Source organism: Ictalurus furcatus, chromosome 7 (genome assembly GCF_023375685.1).
Source record: "Ictalurus furcatus strain D&B chromosome 7, Billie_1.0, whole genome shotgun sequence".
Taxonomy (NCBI): domain Eukaryota; kingdom Metazoa; phylum Chordata; class Actinopteri; order Siluriformes; family Ictaluridae; genus Ictalurus; species Ictalurus furcatus.
This window is the reverse complement of record NC_071261.1, coordinates 23,023,532-23,044,666: the sequence shown is the minus strand read 5'-3', so window position 1 is coordinate 23,044,666 and position 21,135 is coordinate 23,023,532. Positions and strand designations below refer to the sequence as shown.

General features: G+C 40.3%; 2 protein-coding genes across 4 annotated transcripts in view; both read right to left on the bottom strand.

Moving 5' to 3' along the window:
* The window catches only part of arhgap36 (Rho GTPase activating protein 36), a 43,997-nt gene extending 42,584 nt beyond the window's left edge, over positions 1-1,413 (bottom strand). For both annotated transcript variants that reach the window (XM_053629308.1, XM_053629309.1), the window contains exon 1: positions 882-1,413. In XM_053629308.1, the coding sequence (XP_053485283.1) occupies positions 882-971 (90 nt within the window). In that variant the 5' untranslated portion in view covers positions 972-1,413. The remainder of the gene's footprint in view (positions 1-881) is intronic.
* A 1,026-nt stretch (positions 1,414-2,439) lies between these two features.
* nhsl2 (NHS-like 2) overlaps positions 2,440-21,135 on the bottom strand; it is an 89,506-nt gene continuing 70,810 nt past the window's right edge. Inside the window, exons 3-9 of one of the 2 annotated variants that reach the window (XM_053629303.1) lie at positions 20,354-20,506; positions 13,229-13,371; positions 12,134-12,323; positions 10,088-10,216; positions 7,328-9,832; positions 6,013-6,145; positions 2,440-5,852 (exon numbers count right to left, since the gene is read on the bottom strand). In XM_053629303.1, the coding sequence (XP_053485278.1) occupies positions 5,537-5,852; positions 6,013-6,145; positions 7,328-9,832; positions 10,088-10,216; positions 12,134-12,323; positions 13,229-13,371; positions 20,354-20,506 (3,569 nt within the window). In that variant the 3' untranslated portion in view covers positions 2,440-5,536. The remainder of the gene's footprint in view (positions 5,853-6,012; positions 6,146-7,327; positions 9,833-10,087; positions 10,217-12,133; positions 12,324-13,228; positions 13,372-20,353; positions 20,507-21,135) is intronic. The other variant, XM_053629304.1, reaches the window with a different exon arrangement.

The following is a 21,135-nucleotide window of genomic DNA, read 5'->3' as shown; positions in this document are numbered from 1 at the left end:
TAGGAGTCTGAGAGGCTTTTTAAGAACCATTCGAGTGGACTATATGTGACTGTATAAGTGATGTATATAATGGGACTGGAGCTAGGCAGACATGCCAGAACTTTGCATGCAGATGTTTGAAAATTTACAGCTGTGTTCTTGTTCTTTTCTCATGAATTCTCATCAAACCCGTTTTTGAAAAAAAATCTTTCAAAAAAATCGAGTACACTTACAAAACACAGAACCAGTGACTCAATCACAAATAACACACTTTTAATTGTACATAACGTCATGATTTAGTAACATTCATCAATGCCTCAATGCGTCAATACCTAAAATCATAAAGTCAGCTGCTGAAGTTCAGTCCCAGAAACCGCATGTTTTATAGCATGCTTGTGTTTGGCTCAGTTACAGACAAAAGGTTGACTTATCTCTGATCCCTAAAGTGCATCCATTCTGTTCGTACTGACGTTAAAGCTTAAAGAGTTGATAATGATCAGCTACTACATGATGAGTCATGTGCCACTGTTATAAACTCATAGAAGTTGCAGTCATTGATTACACGTTACAGTTTCTTAACAAGTGCTCATATAACAAAAAATTACTTATTTGTTCAATTTTGTTCTTTTTTTTTGTTATGTCACTAATAGAAATCAGTACATCATCGAAAATCATCATCTTATCTGTGTTTCTAAACAGGAATGTATAATTAATGTTCAAATAATGATCAAATAAGAAACACGAAGCACCAGTAAATTAGGTATAATACTGTATGGTCCTATTAAAACCAAGTCTTGCCCAGACATGAGCGATAAAGACACGATAAAGACTGATAAGGTCTGGCTGTTATGAGTAGTGAAATGACATTAAACCACTGTATACTGCATACAGTAATAACTCACCACATAATAAAACTGCAGTTCCTGACGCACAGGCTCCTCAGGCTGCATCACTGTAGATGAGGCTCCATGAGATCCCAAAAATAAAACCATTCCACCTCAGCAGCAAAGACTGCCATCAAGCATTTAAACCACAGATGAAAATCCACTTTTCTTGCTTCTGTACCCACCACCTGGAAGGGTCAGACTCAGACATCCGGCGTGAAGTAGGACCCCATGAGCACAGACATGCCTGACCTAGGGACTATCAAAGACTAGGAGTCCATCAGAACATCCTCCGTGTGGCTGTGTATCTGTAAAGTGATAGCAGGCTTTCCTCTGCAGGGCGCTCCGTGCACGTGTGTGTGTGTGTGTGTGTGTGTGTGTGTGTGTGTGTGTGTGTGTTCCACTTTGATAAAATATGGGCCTCTAATGTGCAGCGGTGCACTGTGCTTGTCAGAAACAGGAAACGCTCGGCTGATGGCACAGGGCTCAGCTTGCTCTGAAGCAGAAGTCCTCAGCACATGGACCAACCAGGGATTCTTTCTCCATTCCCTCCCCTTTCCAAAGCATAACACAGACGGCTCTAAGGTTACAAAGGAAGCTTAAAACACAGATTTGAGTTCTAGTAACTTCGGGGATAACTTCTTAATGCCATTTTGTGTTTGTTTCGTTCACCTTATCTGTGCAGAATTGTACATGAGCTATTATTATTTTTAGGGAAAATGAATCATTAGCAAAAAGTGTTGCTCTCTTAAAAGTATGCATTACCGATGCATATCTAACAGAATCACACAATAAAAAAATGCAGGGGTGTTTGCTAAACATGTGATATATTCACTACAAACAAAAGCAAGAGATGCTACTGTAAGCATGACTGTGTGCTGTGATATCAATATGGGTCTCAATTTGCAAACTATCTGCTTTAACTCCTAAATGTCCTGCTTATTCATTCATTCATTTTGATTAAATATTATTAAATAAATTCTATGGATCTCTGAAGGTGTGTAGTAATGGCAGTAATGATGTCTTGCCCCACTGACACATCCTGGGAGTTAATCACGCTTTTCCTGACACTTTTCTGCATGAGGCCATGCATCTGGGCCTCATTCTGTAGAGCAGAGATTCTTCAGATTGTTTGTGGCCTTGGTGATGCTCTAATGTAGTTTCAGCCCACATGTATGCAACCCTATACTCCACAGGCCCAGAAACACACACACACACACACACACACACACACACACACACACACACACACACACACGCACACACACACAAGTCCGTGTCAGGACCCTCCGCTGACATAATTATTAATACAGCTAATTAATGTTATGCCTACACCTAAATCTAACCCTAATCTTTTAGGTTATTTATTTATTTGTTTGTTTGTTTTTGTTGTTGTTGTTTTGTTCATTTATTTATTTATTTTTAAATAAAGGCTGCTGTTTTTGCTGCCTACACTTGGCCCACACCAAGATATCCACAAGAGGGCAATGCAGTCCTAACTTTTCTGTCCAGGCAACATTACATAAACTATGAAATGAATAATTTTCCACTCTTCAGTGTTTTGAAAGAAAAAAAAAGTCAATATTCTAAATACAGTTTTAATCTGATACTCATGTCCAACTCAGTAACAGAATTTTTTTTTTTACTATAATACAAACCTTAAATTGAATAAAACATATCAGAACTATTTGAATAATTGATAAATAACCTGCATCATCATACCTGTACATTGTCTTTCTGTCTCTAAATACCATTAACTAAAAATGAAGACTCCAAAAGAGTGTTTAAGCAAGAAAAATAATTTATTTATGTAACTTTTTTGTAGCACATAGGCAAGACATAGCTGCTTGAAGAGCTCACAGCTACATATCCTTACTGCTGGAGAGGGAGGCTCATAATATTCAGAATTTTTATATACGTCTTTCCAATGATAAAATAACAAAAATAGAATTCCCAGTACTTTCTTTCTTTCCCACCCAACTGATTTTGTCCCAAGGACAAGGGGCAAATAAAGCTTTTTCTTCAGAGAGTCAGCAAACTCTAAGCTGATCTTCAATAGCCTTAATAATCCTCTGTAATAGTCATCTCTGTGATAAAATTTGACAAAGCTGTATCTTAGAATTACATGTTATATACAGTGTATGTTTTTGAATTTGGCACTGGCTGAAAGTCATTTATCGTGCGGAACATTTTAGGCATAGAGGGGGACGGATTGATGCCTAAAATGTTTTAAGTGCATGAGCATCACTTTAAACACTCTGTCCAATAGTTGCTGATCCGAAGCACAATGCTTTTGGAAACTAGACCCTGTAGGCTCTTAATTTCTCAATGTTTACTGTGCTCTCACTTTGTTGGGGTGTTTTTGGGATTCATTTCTCCTCTGTGTACAAACGTGAGCTCCTGTGGGTGTCATTAGACTAATGGGAAAGAGGCTACGATGGAGGGAGAAAGGAGGAAGAATACAGAAGCAAGAATATGTTTTCACTGTCGGTTGTCACATAAAGAAATCTGTAATTCACATTCTGGTCTGTGTGGCAGAATGTACAGTCTACATCATGTTTAGATTTCTGTGAAAACTCTCAGTGACTTAACACGTGGCTTCTAACAGTCTGTTTTATCCCCGTACATGCTTTACTCTTTGTTTATCTAAGCATTTTGACTTTCTCGCTCCCTCTCCACCTTCCTCTGGAAATTTTGACACTATTATTGACGAAGAATTGATGCAGCACAGAGTACACAAGAGTAATGATGACCGTTAGAGTAGTATTCATAAAAAGACTAAAAGAAACTCTGGATATTTCTACAGAAGTGCATTACCAAGGCATTTAAAAACACAGGCTTGACGCCAGAGTACAAGGCAAACAAACACTGGTTGTCTTTTTTTTTTCCATTCACTAAATACTGAAAACAAGCTTCACTCACTATTTTAATGTAATATTTCATATTCTTTGTTATATTTAGATGCTATCAGAATACCTGAAGGACTGATATAATAATAATAATAATAATAATAATTAAAAAATTATTTAACCTTCATCCTCAGTGTTCAGGAGAGTCAGAACACATTTTTTTCCCCAGGTGTGCTTCCCCTCCTGGACTGCAGAGGGTGCTCTGGCTCAATAGCACCAGGTTTCTTCTGATTGGGAGCCAGAGATGCACAGTCACATGTGGGAGAAAATATTTGAAAGGAATGGGAAGGAACAAGTAGTCTTTGTGGGAAATGCTTTGCTCACCAAATGATTCTGTCTTTTTGTCTCCAAACATCTGATGTTGAGACTTACACAGGTCTCAGTTTCTTGTGATAGTCTCTGTCTATGCATAATACCATAGAAATAAATTTCTTTTTCTGCAGTGACATGGGCGATGACTATACAAAAAAAATACCAATAAAACACAGATAACTAAAGTAAACTGTTGAAATTTGTTCCTTCTTCCTGACATTCATAGGCTTTCACTGCTAATTTGCCTTAACTGGCAAAGAAGCAGCACATCCAGCCTTGATGCATAGTATGAAATGATCATATAGTGAATGACAAATACAACGTGGACATATATAAAATGTTCAGGAACACATTATAGCTGCAGCTTTAAATTTGGGTATGTGGTGATTATAGCAGTCTACAGCACCACATCTCCCAAAGGTCTGGTCAAAAGGATATGGAGGTGACCATAAGAAGCTCTCTTTTTTTAACCATTCGTAGTCCTTGGCAACTCCCTTCCTTGGTTCCTTGCATGTTAAACATGCAGACTCTTTATTCGTTAGCCAGAACAACAAACCCCTTGACAGGTTTTCCATACTAGACAACCAGGATCAAACACCCCATTAGGAGGATTTGAATCCTTCTGTCTATAGTCATTGAACATTTCTGTGTTCTTGCTTTCTTTGCTTTTTTTTTGGTACTGTTCTCCTAATCTGCTCTGTGGTGGTTTTGGTTTTTCATTGTGTGTATGTGCTACACATACACAACACTAATACCCACTGTGTACCACTACTGGCAGTGAGGGAAGAACTATCATTTAGATTCAGATGAAGTATATTGCATGAAGGTTGTCCATATTGTGACTTTAGTCCCGGTTTGTTGTAAACATGCTGGAAATAGGCAGTTTTCAAGAAAGTCACAAAAATTCTAAACGTATACTTAAATATTGTATATTTAGTTTCATTCTGGGTTAAATAAATCCCAGGAGGCTAAACTGGGCCTTTTATATCTTTTTTTTTGTTTTGGAAATAAACAAACTACTTTTGTAAGTGCTTTTTAAGGGAATCTGATTTACATTTTCTATATAGAATTTTTCTCTTTCTGACTAGGACAATCATGATTGTTGTGTGAACTCCATCCTAATCACAACAGAAATATTAATAGTCTTGCCTAGACTTGCAATAAGTCTGCATTTTAAAGGTGGGCATTGACAAATTGTCAAGGAGTTAATATAACACATTCTCAGTGGTAAAATACAATGCTAACCCAACTATTTCAGAACCTCACATCAACACTGGGTTCCTTTCCTTTGATATGGACAGCACTCCACAGCAACATGACAAAAAGGTGAGACCCAGGGATCAAAACAACTCACTTCAGACAGTGCAAGATCCTGGGAAGTAAAACCATTTAGATGTGCAGTGGAGCACTAACTGAAAATCAGCCATTACATTTGGTTGTCTACAAGTGGAATCAATGGTCTGGTAGAGCCATTTTTGATGGGTTGGTTCCAGCAGCATCCAGATCTGACTGAGAAAACTCAGTGACACGGCGAGCCAAAGGGTTTGTGCTCTTCAGCAGTTCCATGGCAGAGACCCGCGTTCCACTACTTGACTTAGTGCCCTTCTTCTGGAGAAGAGCCATGAAGTTCTCATTCCGAGAGTGTGACCTTGGAGTGCTGCCCAGTGTCAGTGTTCGAATGTCACTGCTGCTGCTTTTCACAGGTGACACAAGGCTCTGACGACTGCCAAAAGCTGGCTCCTTACGGCCAAGGACTTTCCGCTTCGATCTGGGTAAGAAAAAACCATTGTTAGATTATTTCTAAAAAAGCAGGTACAATGTTTTTTGTATTACTAAGGTAGTGATGCTTTGTTATTAATGTTCGTTACAGTAGATTGCAGTTGATCAGTCAACAGGCAATAACTATAATGAACCAGTATTTGTGAGACCTGTGTATGATGGTGAAAAGGTCTTCAGTTGTATGGGTGGTAGGTGTGTGGACAAGCACATCATCATCTGTTTCTTCAGTGATATGCAGTTCTGTCTTATCCTTGACAGAGCTGTTTTCCTCCAGTGGAGCTTCTGTGAGCACATTTTTAAAGAGACACATTTACTTGAGACCCATTACCCTCTATAGTGTATGCATATTAAAATAAACAAGCTCGATCAATTATATGCTATATACAGGTGCATCTCAAAAAATTAGAATATCGTGGAAAAGTTCATTTTTTTCCATAATTTAATTACAAAAGTGGAACCTTCATATATTCTAGAGTCATTACACATAAAGTGAAATATTTCAAGGCTTTTTTTTTGTTTTCATTTTGACGATTACAGCTTACAGGTCATGGAAATCAAAAATCCAGTATCTCAAAATATTAGAATAAAGAATTTATAAAGCAGAAATGTCGACCTGAGAAGAGTTCTAATCAGCTAATTAACTCAAAACACCTGCAAAGATTTCCTGAGCACAGAATCCAAGTTGCTTGATGTCCAGTGTGAAGTTTCCACAGTTAGTGATGATTTGGGGAGCCATGCCATCTGCTGGTGTTGGTCCACTGTGTTTTCTCAAGTCGAGAGTAAATGCGTCTACCAGGAGATTTTAGAGCACTTCATGCTTCCATCTGCTGATGAGCTTTATGGAGATGCCGATTTCCTTTTCCAGCAGGACTTGGCACCTGCCCAGAGTGCCCAAACTACTAGTAACTGGCTTGCTGACCGTGGTATTACTGTGCTTGATTGGCCGGCCAACTCGCCTGACCTGAACCCCATAGAGAATCTATGAGAGACACCAGACCCAACAATACAGACGAGCTGAAGACCGCTATCAAAGCAACCTGGGCTTCTAGAACACCTCAGCAGTGCCACAGGCTGATTGCCTCCATGCCATGCCGCACTGATGCAATTATTCATGAAAAAGGATTAAAGCCCCGACCAAGTATTGAGTGCATAAATTAACATACTTTTCAGAAGGTCGACATTTCTTTATTCTAATATTTTGAGATACTGGATTTTTGATTTCCATGACCTGTAAGCCATAATCATCAAGATTAAAAAAAAAAAGGCTTGAAATATTTCACTTCATGTGTAACAAATCTAGAATATATGAAAGTTCCGCATTTTGAATTCAATTCCTGGGAAAAAACTAACTTTTTCATGATATTCTAATTTTTTGAGATGCACCTGTATATGTTATATGTTATAATTATTATTAATTGTTATTGCTATCTTAATCATAGCATATGTTTTAAAAATATAACATACCTGTCATTATATCTGCAGTGAATTCCTTTATGTCAATATCTTGAATAGATCCAATATCCTTAGTGGTGCCATCCTCTGGTATATCATGGTTTTCTTCATTTCCAAGAACTTCGAGGTGGCTTTGATTTTCATGTTGTGTATTGGTCTCACACCTTCCTGGAATCTCTTGGTTAGTAGGTGTTTCTTGGTCATCTTCATTATAAGACGCCTCCTCAACTTCAAAAGGTGATGGGCCTAGTGGTGACTGAGAACCACTGTCAAGTAGGAGGCTTTGCTTTTCTGTAGTGCCATTGCTTGGTGCCTGGACAGTAGGGGAAGGTAAGAGAAGAACATTTGGCTTTTTGGGTACTGGTGGTGGTACCTTGGCTTTCTTCTTGTCCAATTCAGCTATGCAGGAAATGGGACTTTGACTACGAAGAGTCTTGCCTATGTCCTCTTTCTCTGGACTGCTAGGAAAGGTAAAATCCTCCTCAATTGGTATCCCATGTTCTAGGTCAAGCTCAGGTAGAGGGGGTGGATGTCTTGGCACCTGCTCTTGAGGTGTAACTACAGATGGACTGATTGATGATTGGGATGGCCTCTTAGGTTTAGGCTTCCTGACCACCATGTAGATGTTGGCTACAGGCATTGGTCGGTCTATTGGGGAGGCTGGTGGAGATTCCTGAGCATGGGGTGATGATGAGGGAGACTTGAGCATCAAGTTCATGGGTCGTTTGGGGAGTGGTGGCTTTACTGCAACTGGTGGCTTGGGTGGTTTAGAGCTATATGGGGTGGTAGGAGGGCTAATATCACGTCCTTGTTCCTCCTCTATGATGTCAGAGGAGCCATCAGGACTGTCCTCAAGTTCTGAGCGGCTTACTGAACGGAGTCTGATATTTCGCAGATCTGTTGTGGTAACCATGGGCTGTGATGACTGACTTAATTTTCCTGGTTTGCTGGTGGTAGATGTGTCTGAGTGTCTCCGGCTAGCTTTAGGTTTTGGTTTGACAGACGACAAGTCTACTGGAGAATTCACAGGTAACTCAAAAGAGAGGCGAGACTGAGATTTGTCTTTTGGTGAGGTGGCTGGAAGTGATGACTTCCTCTCTGGGATCTTTGGGCGCATCTTGCACCCTGTTGGGGTGAGTCCAGTGATAACAGAGTTTGTAATAGTTGGGGTGGGAGTCTCAGACTGACTAGAGTATCCACTTGAGGGGGACATAAGGCATGGAGGCTTGAATGGAGACACCTTAGTCTCAGCTTCAATTGAAAGTGGGGAAGGGGAAGTAGCGCGAGAGGTTGATGGTGAATTCAGGGATTCTGAGCTTCCACGTACTTTAATGCATTCAATTACTGTTGTACCTGTAGCGGTGCTGGAGCCTGATAATGAACGATAAGGGTCATTGTTGGACTTCCACTCACTGAGCTGCCAGTGAGGGGGGAAGGCTAGGTCAACTTCTCTGTCAAGGGGCTGAGATGTATCAGAGGCTGTCTCCAAACTGCTGTGTGCCTCCTCATCTGGTTTAGATGCCATAAGAAACTCGGGCCGGAATGAATCCTGGAAATTATTATCTCGTGGTATGAAGAGGCTCTTAGGCCTACCATCTTTGATATGTCCTTCACCATGGTGTGGGCCCATCCCACCAGTTGCTGACAAGTTCTTTACTAGAGACACGCTGCGTACTGGAGGTGGTGGCTTCTTTTTGGGCTTCTTCAGTGAGATGCTTCGTGATCGTGACCTCAGTCTACTCACTGGGAAGAAGTCAGACCCTGTTGCTACAGACACATTGTCAGTGCTGGTGTTGTCCTCAGAGCTGTTGCTAGGGTACAGCAAGGCATAGCTCTCACCTTCTCTAACTGTTGGTACTGTCTCTCCTGGACAGCACATGTTGTCTGCTGAGCAGAGAGATCCAGAATCTGTTGGTGTTGAAAGGGAGCGTTCACGAAACTTGAAAGCATTGGCTCGCGTTGATCTCTTCTCTTGCTCACACTTGTTGAGGTCATTACCGGTAGCTGGGCTGGATGCTGCACCCTCGGTCTCCTTTCTTTTTCCTTTAATTGCATTTTCATGTGTGACTGCATACGTCCTGTGCCCAGAAGGTTCTGAGATGAAAGTGAATGAGCTAGAGTGTGATACAGTGCTCATGGACATGGCAGAGCTGCTTTGGGAAGGGCACATGAGGCCACCTCCACCAGAGTCTAATGTTCCAGGTTTGGACAAAGGCTGCTTGGCAACAGGGTTTGGGGTCAGGGCATAGTTGTAGGAGTCATTCCAGGAGGGAGAAAATGTGGAACCCTTTGGGCCATTCCAGGAAGAGCTGGGGCACATAAGAGTAGCATGGTCCATCATGCCTGTGGGGGCTTTGGGGGATGGGGGGACACTGTGCTCTCTGTCACTCTGGGTTTTCCGTAAGGGTATGTGCTGCTCGCCTGTATTCTCTGTGGTCGGTTCGAGAGACCTCGGCTGGGAGGAGTCAGGAGAACAGGCACCTTGTATCAGATCAACAGCAAGAATCTTGCCATCACCTAAGAGAGAGATAACACAGACTGAACTTAGAAACCAAGAGCACAAACATATTTACCATAATTATAGAAGCATGCAATTTTTTTGTACTGAATAATGTGTGAAAGCCCATACGTTCTTCCACTGAGGCCAAAAAAGCATACATACATACAGTAGTAGCAAGAAAGCACACATTGTGGCCCATTGACCTGGCTGTTTTTGTTTACTTCCTCTTGCTCTCAGTCCCTATCAGAACTTCCTAACTTCCTATTGGTCACCTTGGCAGTGCAGCGTGACATCAGGGCCTGCGATCACACTCCTTGGGCGGCGGATGGTCTTTGGGTTAACCGCCTTTTCAGTTCTAAAGGGGGCCTGGAGTTCGCTGGCGTGCTTATCAAAGCTCTGGCCTGAGGCAAGACATGAGATACCACTTCTCAATCTGAGTGACAGACCTTTGTCAAAATATATGTATGTAAAATATATAAATGATCAAATAATTTGTTTCTGAGGCACACTATGCCTTTAAATATAAATGGCCACCTGACCAAACAGATCAGAGTTAAATCCTTTTGAAGATTTTAGACAAATAGTAGGCTGAATCGGGTTAATAACGGGTTTTAGTCTAGATGTACATCTACTTTACAAAACGGACATATTCTAGACACGTACCTTCTAGAAATGTCAATTAAAAATATCTGATTTGATTGGTTCACAGCATACTATATCCACCGAGCAGTATGGCCAGCATGAGATGAAGAATTACTCGTGACTTGTTGGTAACTAGTTGATATTTAGGAAATGGAATAAGACACTAGACATGTAGACAGTAACAGTGTCTGAGTGAATGGTTCTGATAAAAGGGCTGATATTCATGGACTGATTAAACAACAACAACAACAACAACAATTTGCGATTACTTTTTAAACCTGCACCTGCCCTAATCAAAATTATATTTCTCAACTCCAGTACATTCCCAAACATTCAACTGTAGTGTAAATTTTACTATTGCAGAGTTACTAGGGGTGCATTAAGACTATGTTTGATGCAAAAAAGATGCATGTAAAACACAATATATTTTCTTCACATGAATCGTGCCGTAGGGAGAAAAGATTGCACATTTATCTGATGTTTGTATCCTCATAACTTTCAACTGGGACAGATTCAACTGGGCAGTTGAAGGTTAAGGGTTTTGTTCAAGAACACAAACAACAGTAGCAGCTTAGTGGTGCTGGCATTTGAACCCACAAGCTTGCGATCAGTAACCCAAGCCTTAACCACTGAGCCACCATGGCTACATTGCACATACCTACTCTGTCCGTTCTCTCACAAAACATCCAAGGAAGCTACACTCTCTCTAACATGTGTGCTTGTGCCATTCATGAAAATGAAAAAAGAGGAGGGGAAAAGAGCCTCTCTCTCCTACTCTTTTACAATCATACACCCTCTCTGTCACTGTTTCCATCCCTTTCTTTCACTCTGAGCAGCGTTGCCATTCCTCTTCACCAAGCTAAGAGGGAAGAGTTGGGCGTTGCCATGGCAACAGCTACCTGTTCATTTTCTTAGGCAGAATGGCACCTCTTTGTGCATTAGACCCCAGGCTGCCGGAGCATGGCATTAACAGAGTTTACAGACCTAGCCTACTCTACTGCACTGAGCCCCTGAGAGAGGAAATAGACAGCACAAAAGGGGGACAATCAGAGAAGAGGAATACATGGAAAGAGGAGCAAAAGAGAGACACAGTAGAAGACTGAGCAGTAGAAATGAATGATGAGGAAGGAATAGGAGAACCCAGAGACTGGAAGTGCTAGTGCTATGCCAAATAAAGAGCTAATATCTGACTAAAACAGGGTAACAGCTTGAGAGCGGTAGGAGGTACTCATGGATAAAAAATGTCCCAGCACCCATGAGTGGAAATGAGGAGATGATTTGGCATGTGGTACAAGTTATATCACTCAGGCTGGGCAATTTGAGTATCAACATGAAAATACAAGTAGGAAATGTGGCAAGGAAACAATATGAGGAAAGTGATGTCATGTAGGAAATCCTAAAATTCCTGACCCGGGCTGAACCTCAGTTCAGACATCAGAGTAACTAAGATCTAAGCAACTAGACACACTTATTAAAATGTTCAATGTCTTGACATGAAACGTCCTTTCATTTATCTGAGGAGCAAAGATCATATTTAATGAATAGAAAAGGCAAATATTACTTATTGCTTATAACATACAAAAGCAAACTGTGACTCAGAGGAATCAGAAAATCTTGTTGATCAAAACAAATTGCAGTGTAAAGTGCAAGAGCAGGCTATGTTAAATTTCCGTTACCTGTGACATCAATGGGGACGAGGTGTGCAGACGAGTGTCGACTCAGGTGCCAGCGAGGTTTTTCAGCAACTGGGGGCCCCACTGAAGAATTCCAGCCCAGGAGGGAGCGGTCTGAGCCACAAGCGGCCGGGTCCTGAGCCCGGATTCCTAATGACGTGGTCTCATCCTCACACACCTGTTTATTCGCAGGCTAGGGAGAAAGATTGGAAAATGGATTAGCTGAATTAGATTATTCATGACAGAAGTAACAGCTCATTAATTACACTTGTAATGTTAAGCATTCCTAACTTTCTAAACGGCTTGTACTTGGACCCCTCTCTGAAGAGGAGACCCTCTGTTTTGGGGCACCTTACAAGAAACATTTTAGGGTTCTTGATTTCATCTCTTTAAAAAGTAGAAATACGGTTCTTTTTTGTTTTAAGTCTGACAGCTGATGATCAAGGAGTGCATCAAGTGTGTCAGGGAGGGCATTCACTCTCCAAGACTCTCTGGGAATTTAGAACGACTAAGTATACTTAATTGTTCAAGCGCAAAAGAAAAGTCATACACAAACAAAGTGTCACATAATCCATTCACCCATTTTCTGTACCGCTTTTCCTACACAAGGTCGTGGGGGAACTTGGAGCCTATCCCAGAGGACTCGGGGCACAAGGCAGGGCATCCTGGATGGGGAGTCAACCCATCACAGGGCACAATCACACACACTCACACATTATGGACGATTTGGAAATGCCAATCAGCCTACAATGGGGGAGGGGGAGGAAAGCGGAGTACCTAGAGGAAACCCCCGAAGCACGGGGAGAACATACAGGCTCCACACACAGGACAGAGACGGGAAATGAACCCCCAATCCTGGAGGTGCGAGGCTAACATGCTAACCATTACGCCCCGTACCCCCTGGTGTCACATAATCATGCCTGAACGTAAAGGAACTTCAGTCAACATCAATGTTTTGAATACAGAAATGAGACATTTTGTCTGTGGGGTACACCTACCCATGTTTACTGTTAACTTTTCACAAATTCTATGTAATAAAGCATACGCACACACCACAACAAAAAGTTTAAATCTGCAAGAAAACAAGCAGATAATTACCAGGAAGACAAACTCTGGTTTCTTGATGTTGAGTGAGGAAGGCGAGCGGCTGAGCGTAGTGGAGGTGTCCTCTGAGCTCTGAGAGGAAGGGTGCCGGAATGTCTGCCCAGTTACCCTGTTATCATACAGCTGCTCCTCAAAGTCTGCACACAAACAGCCTTAGCTTTAGCATTAGCCTTAGCACATGCAGACTCTTCCTTTATGAAGAAGCAGTAAGGCTTAAAGAAACTACTTAATTTGCAGTATACAATAGAGAAAGTAAACATCTTGTATATTTCTCTCGTTCCCAAGGTTCTTGTAAATAGGATTAGTAATGAAAAATTCCCATGTGAGTCTTCAACCTCTTCCCTGTGGTTATTAGAATACCCTAAAACACTCACTACCCCCCCAGGCACAGTACACACACACACACACACACACACTTTCCCCAACTTTCCCCTTCCTCCCACTCTTTTTCCCCTCTCTCTCTCACTCAAACCACAGTTTTTTCTATGTCTGTGTGTGTGTGTATTGGGCCAGTGAACTTGATACCTTAAAGCAGAAAAGGGATGCCGCAATCACAGAGTTAGGTTGCCTAGCAATGATGGGTGCTTTGAGACAATGGAATACCTTTTGAGTCAACAAAAGCCCCCAGACCAAAGCCCACCACTCCATGGACACACACACACACACACACACACACACACACACACACACACAGACACACACGCACACACCGCTAGGGGTGCAAAAATGCATGTGAGTATCTTGTACACCACTTTAAAAACATGTATCTACCAAACACATTTCTCATTGTGTGCTGCAAAAATTTGTCTGTGTTCCAGAGCTAAAAGCGTTCCAAAGAAACAGCATTAAGAGCGTTATTCATTCCTAAAACAGGGTTAGTGTGTCTGGAGTCGCTGTTATCTCAGGATCTCAGTTCACAGTTATGGAGTTGTAGGCTCAGCCATCTTCAGGACATGATCAGCTTGTTGCTGCATGCATTCAATTCAAAAAGGGGATAAAGAATGCAAGTGCTGCAGAGGTTTTGGTTTTAAAACTTGGTTTAAAAAAAAGTACAAGTTGATTATAATCACTTTTATAAAGGCCTATGTCAACAAACATCTAATGTTTTCCTGTGCAAAAGAACACAAGAAACAGCTAAGATCCCTCAAAAACACCATTACAGGAGTGTAATGCAGGAGAGGTATTAATGGGTGTCTGTGTGCATGGGACCTCATATTTTACAACTACATAAACAGCTCTCTAACAAGACCAAAACTGCCCCAGACACCCCACTTTACATTCCATCCCAAATGGACTCCAAGCACCCTAATCACTCTGAACTTGGTTCACAACAGTTGACAGATTATAAAACTGACACAAACTGCGGTACTCAAAGTAAACCTACTGAAACATGTTCGAAATCCAAATTGCGTTTTCTCTATTTCTAGCAAGCACATGGTCCAAACAGCAGGAACTCACCAATTCATACACGCTGCTTTGTGAAAGCAAGGATTTGGCTTTGAAGACCTTGCAAGCCACTTCAAAGGAGATGTGTAAGAGGATCGAAGAGAGAAGACACTCAGCTGTGTGTATCTTCGTCTGTGCACCTGTGTATCTTTGCGTGTGTGTATGTAAAGATATTTTGGACACACCCACCCCTCTTATGCTGACCTGCCTTCGGCCACTCAGCCTCTGAATACTGCTAGGACACAAATGTCTCGGTCTTCTCAGCCAATCAGGCGGCTTGTGCAGAAATGCAGCCAGCCACTCATGCATGCTGAGAGCCAGAGCAGCCACGAATAACCTCAAAGCAACTCGCCTAACAAGATGCACCCCGGAAAGCAGCCATTTATTAAATATGGGTCAGTCCTTTTCTTGTGGATTCACAGAAGGCATGGGAGCAGAGGAGAGAAACAATGCCTCTGTTCTTGTCTATGGCCATTTCATTGGGCTTGTTTTGTTTTTATTTATTTTTTTTTCTTTTCTCTCCAGTCCCTATTCAGGATTGAACATTCATAGTTAATCAGTGTTATGCAAGAGAGTGAAGTGCCTTGGCTGGAAAGGAAAGATGTATTTTGTCCTGATTAGGAGAAAATACAAACAAAATAATCACACATGTAATTGCTTTCTCATAATGCCAGTCACAACCAAGAACTGGTTAAATTTTCTTAATTTATCATCATTCTCCACTAATGGAGAACAAATCAAAAGGTTTATTATTTACTGAAAGCAGTAAAGATTTTAACAAAAGGAAGCTGTTTAAAATGTAAATAAATGATCTTTTCTAGAAAATAGAGGTCATGTGTAAAACAATCCTACCAATGAAAGTACAAACAAAAACACTAGAAGTGTTTCCCTAACTCTGATTGTCTTCTTAAAAACTATCCACCAAACTGTCCAGAACTTTTATGAAAGTTTCAAAGGAATTTTTGAACTAAGAGGAAAGACGGGGTTAATCCCGCTGTTACAGATAATGTAATGTTTCACTATGATTGGCTGATACACTGGTGGTCTATAATAAAAAAATAATAAACAAATAATAAAATGAAATTGTCACCTACGTGAAAACAAAATGCTTACTACTTGTCAAGTGTCATCATCTAGTCGTTAGTCTATGTGTGTGACTCATGCAAATTGGATTTAATAATAATGATTATTTTCATTTAGATTTAGCTACAGTTTTACTAACCATGAGAAGCTAGTTAGTAAACAACTAAAGATAAGATGCAGTGTCTTTTATAAATCACATATACATTACAGCACAGTGAAATTCTTCTTTTCGCATATCCCAGCATGTTAGGAGGTTGGGGTCAGAGTGGAGGGTCAGCCATGATACAGCACCCCAGGAGCAGACAGAGTTAAGGGCCTTGCTCAAGGGCCCAACAGTGACAGCTTGGTGGTACTGGGGCTTGAACCCCCGCCCTTCTGATCAGTAACCCAGAGCCTTGACCATCAAGCCACCACCCCATTAGTTTGCTTCATAACCCAAACACTCAGTAAGGTATTTCCATTTCATCTGTGCTGCTTAACTACATTTCTACTGTTGCTGAGCGGTGGAGGGATGTCAAAACGTCAATCCTGTCTTGCATTGCTTTTCTTAGTAGCTGGGCTGTCTACCTGCTCAGCTAACTCCACAACCACTGCAATACCCTCACAAGTGAGAAAACACCTTCTCAAAAGCTTGCTGTCAATATAAACCGTAAACAATTAAACATGATTACACTATTTTACGATCGATTGTAATTTAAAGGTGTCCAGAGGATACTTAAGAAACTAAGCGTTCACAGGTTTGTGAATTATAGTGGGGGAAATAAGTATTGGACACGTCAACATTTTTTCAGTAAATATATTTCCAATGAGGCTATTCACATGAAATGTTCACCAGACATCAGTATTAACTCAAGAAATCCAGAAACATAAAAAATTCACATCATTAAAGTCCATAAAGTTATGTGTAATAAAGTGGAATGACACGGGAAAAAAGTATTGAACACGCTAAATGAAATGTACTGAATACTTGGTGTATTAGCCTTTGTTTGTAATGACAGCTTCAAGACGCGTTCTGTATGAAGAAATTAATGGGCCGCAGTATTCAGGTGTGATTTTGGCCCATTCTTCTAAACATATTGTCTTTAAATCTTATTGACGCATCCCTAACCCTAACCCTAGTTTTTTTTTTAATGCGTCCAATACTTATTTCCACCACTGTACTTTTAGACTTGAATTATCTTGAATTTAAAACTATTTTAAACCTTTATTTTAAAAATCACACATTTTAAAGTTTTTCCCCCAAAATCTGATAGTTAACACCTCCATGAGTACAGAACAGAAATCTCTCCAGATAACTGCCCCATAGTATACTACTAAATGTACAACAAAAAGCATCCGCAAGGACTTACAGTATATGTACCATTTTGTAATGTCACTGGGCTGGATTCACAAAAAATGTGACCTTTAAGAGGACTCCAAATTTGAAATAAATGTTCTTAGCAAAGAGTGTCAGACTGTGTGTGAATTCATTAGAGGACAGTATTTAATATTATTTGCATTCAACTACAGTATCTGCTTAACAGACTTCTTAATTAGCAGATTATATGCCACAGTAACCATGGCTTGTCAGACGGCATGTTGTCTGGAGAAATCGTTTACTGTTTGATTTATAGAACAGAAATCCAAAACAGCTGAGAGTTTCCCAGTCTATCTATGCCTGTTCCCAATTCATGGACTATCGCATTGCTTCTCTTAGTATAACTAAAAGAGCCTTACCGCAGGGCTATTTAAACGACTGTTTATAGCTGTTTATTAATACATAAAAAAATAACTGTTGAAAAATCGCTGTGGTTTAAGAGGAATAAAACACTTTGGGACATGCTGAAACTGGAAAATAAAATAAAAAATCAGGGTTATAACTAGAGATGCACCGATATTAAATTTCTCAGCCGATACCGATAACCGATTATTCAGAATGATATCGGCCGCTACCGATAACCGATACCGATTGTTCTGCCTTTTATGCCTTCTTTTTAATTAATAATAATGAATTCCACAATTCTGAAAGAAATGCAAATAAAAACTTTATTCTCTCCATTTCAACAAGTTGTTTCACAGTAACTGGTCTCATAAACAGAAAACACATTACTCTAATTAACATTAACACATGAACTAAATTCTGAAGATTAAAGTAAGATTTCTTAACTTATTGAATGTTATTAATTCATATTAACATTGACTGAATTGTAAAAAACCTCCTGGTAGTCTCACATTCACTCACCACAAACAAAAGCATTTCTGCTTCATCACTGAACATCAAACTGGTAATATCTAATATAAACTTTTTTATATATTAACATTAACTGGATATGAAATACACTACTCTACAAATATAATTTTCTGTGCAATATATACTTCTTTGTCAAATCATCTTCATTTCAATCTTTCAACGGTGTACTGGCACTTTAATAAAATAAGAATTAGACTCGGCGCTGAAACTCTCGCTTCACTGCTGCTCACTTCCAATGTAAAATTTTATCAGTGCAGAGCTTACAGAGTTTAAAAACTGCAGTTTTGTCGTCATTCCATACAAGAGACATCTTTACACACAGCACGAAATCGATGTGTTTTCCCGCCCTCTTTTGATTGACAGGATATAATCGGCCCTGATCATCTGATGTTTTTAAACTATTGGCCGATGGCCCATACCGTGAAAAATAGCCTTTATCGGTGCATCTCTAGTTATAACTGTAGCTCTACTTCACATCAGGCCACATCACACCATCCAATCATTGATTATTTTCCTGTTATAACAGCATTACTGTTATGTTTTTAGAATCGTTCGTAATTTGGTCTTAACGATATACTGTAGGAGTCTCTGGATGTCCCCTAAGGTTTAGGAGCTGCTTGTAATGCCAACATGCAGTCTGAATTACTCTTAAATGTAAGAATCCTAAAATGAGGACAAGCATTCCCAATATTTTCTACATTTTCTCCATTTCTAAAGCTATCTTTAATCTTGGGAGTTTGTTTTCTTGATTCTTACAGTCATTTTAACCAATAGCAGGCCAAAATACTGTTAAGCATTTAAATGTCAAAGATTTGGATGTTGCATCAGCACAAACATCACATTAAGAGGTTGAGAGCATCTTTGTGGCTACACCTGACAAGCACGCGCTTAAGCACTAAGTTCAAAGAGGCTTTGATGTCTCATCAGTTCGGGTTCATCAGGGCACTACAGTAAGTGTATTCACATTTCATTCAGACAAAAGTGAACATAAACAAACATTTCCATCAGCAGTATTTCAGCTCCTCACTGGAAGGTTGGAGGACACAGCTCTAAGAACACTGACATTAAGACTGAAATCAAAATAAGTGAGCAGATATGTACTTTTTTGAGAACAATGTTAAAGTGAATTTCAGCCTTCTAATTTCGAATGATGTAGTTAGTTCCCAACATTTAAAAATATCCTTAGCAACATCCTTTTCCTACAATTTTAACTAGTCAAATGTCAAACCATGTGTGTCACAACAAAAGACATCCTTTGTCCTTTTTCAATTATATCAATTCATTTTCTTAATATTTTATTAAATATTTGCCCTTGCTCTTACACTAATGTGACATGTGATGTTTACGTAAACTGTATATAATGGATTGTATCGTCTGATATTTATTAGATTTTATTCGACTACTTTTGGCTAGTTGTCTTTTGAATGGACAAAACAGCTTGATTGATGCACTGGTGTGTCATGCAGTGATGCTTTAATAAAGTTGAACTTAAGTAAAGAGACACACTAAACATCAAACTGAGCATCCCTTAAACTGTCATTCATAAAAGCAAAACTGTAATCATTAATGGCTCATTGACTGTTAAAGATGCAGCAATTATACCATATGTGTCTAGATATGAAATTATGAACCACATAGACACACACATAAGCATGCTGACCACCCACTCTGTGCTGTTTAAGCAAACTCTGTGCTTTCAATGTAAAACAAGGTTCAGCAAGTACTGTAGCAGACACACACACACACACTCACATAGCATGTCGAACATCCTTAACCATTAATCCATTAATATGTGAAGAGAAAAGACTGACAGAGAGCAGAGGACGAAGAGAACGAGAGAAGGAAATGCAAGCTGCATACAAACACGTAAACACTCTGAGAAGCGTCAGGAAGCATCTGCATCAATGTATTCATTCAGTCAAGTGTAAGAATGAAACGAACAGACAAGAGTGGACTGTATATTTCTCCCCAAAACAATATAAGGAGAAGTATGAATCATAGCGATTGAGAAGGAGAGAAAAGCAGGGACGAGACCGGCAGGATGTAAAGACGACACAGCCATAACATGGAGCGATACAAACACTGTATCGCTCACACACACAACGACATTTGTAATAGAAATAAATACATGCGGGCATAGAAGACGCAGCCACAAACACTCCAAATGACAATATGCGCAGTCAACTGAACATATGTCATTGAGTTAAGCAGATCCTCCTGAACCCCTCACACAAGCACACACGACGAACACACACACACATACACACGCGCACACACACACACACACACAAACACACACACACACACATAAACACACAGGCAAACTTACACACACACGCCCTGCGGCTGGAGGATCCTACCTTGCAGCAGGCTCTGGAGGTTGAGCTGAGCCTCTTGGTGCAGCTCCTGCACACACTCCGGCCTACTCCACGAGCCAAACACATTCACATGCTGTTGCCATGACGATTGGAAGTGGGCCGTTCGCTTGCTCTCCGAGTCCAAGTTGGTGGTGGCTGAGAGAGAGAGAGAGAGAGAGAGAGAGAGAGAGAGAGAGAGAGGAAGGAAGAGAGCGAGCATACAAGGGAGAGATCAGACAGAGGGAGAGAGAGAAAGACACAAATAAAAATTGATGATTTTTGCATAGGTAATATCAGGAAGGTATCATGGCGTTTGCGCAGAGAGACGGGATGGTACACCTAGAGTTTCTGCATTAATGTAATCACAATAATAATCCATTTATCATTTTTGTGTTTATCTGCAAGACTATAAAAAGGCAAAGATCTGTACATGCGATTCATTATATCTGTATTCATTACAGTCGTGGATCAGTGGTTCAGTGATCATGACTGGAAGGTTGTCAGTTCAAATCCCAGAACAGCTGGAGAGACTGCTGGGCCACTGATCAAGAGCATGACCCTTTACCACAGTCAGGTAGTTAATATAGCTGCATTACGGCTTTCTCACTTTTCTGGTTTCAAATGACTGGTACACATCTGGTTATGCATTAAGGGTCTTGCCTTTGATCAGTTTCTTGATACCTTTAAATTATATGTGATATCACTTGATCCGAGTCAAGCTGCTTACTTTTGGTTTTCCTTCATAGACAATCAATAATGACTCAAAACGTCATCTTTGTTTATTC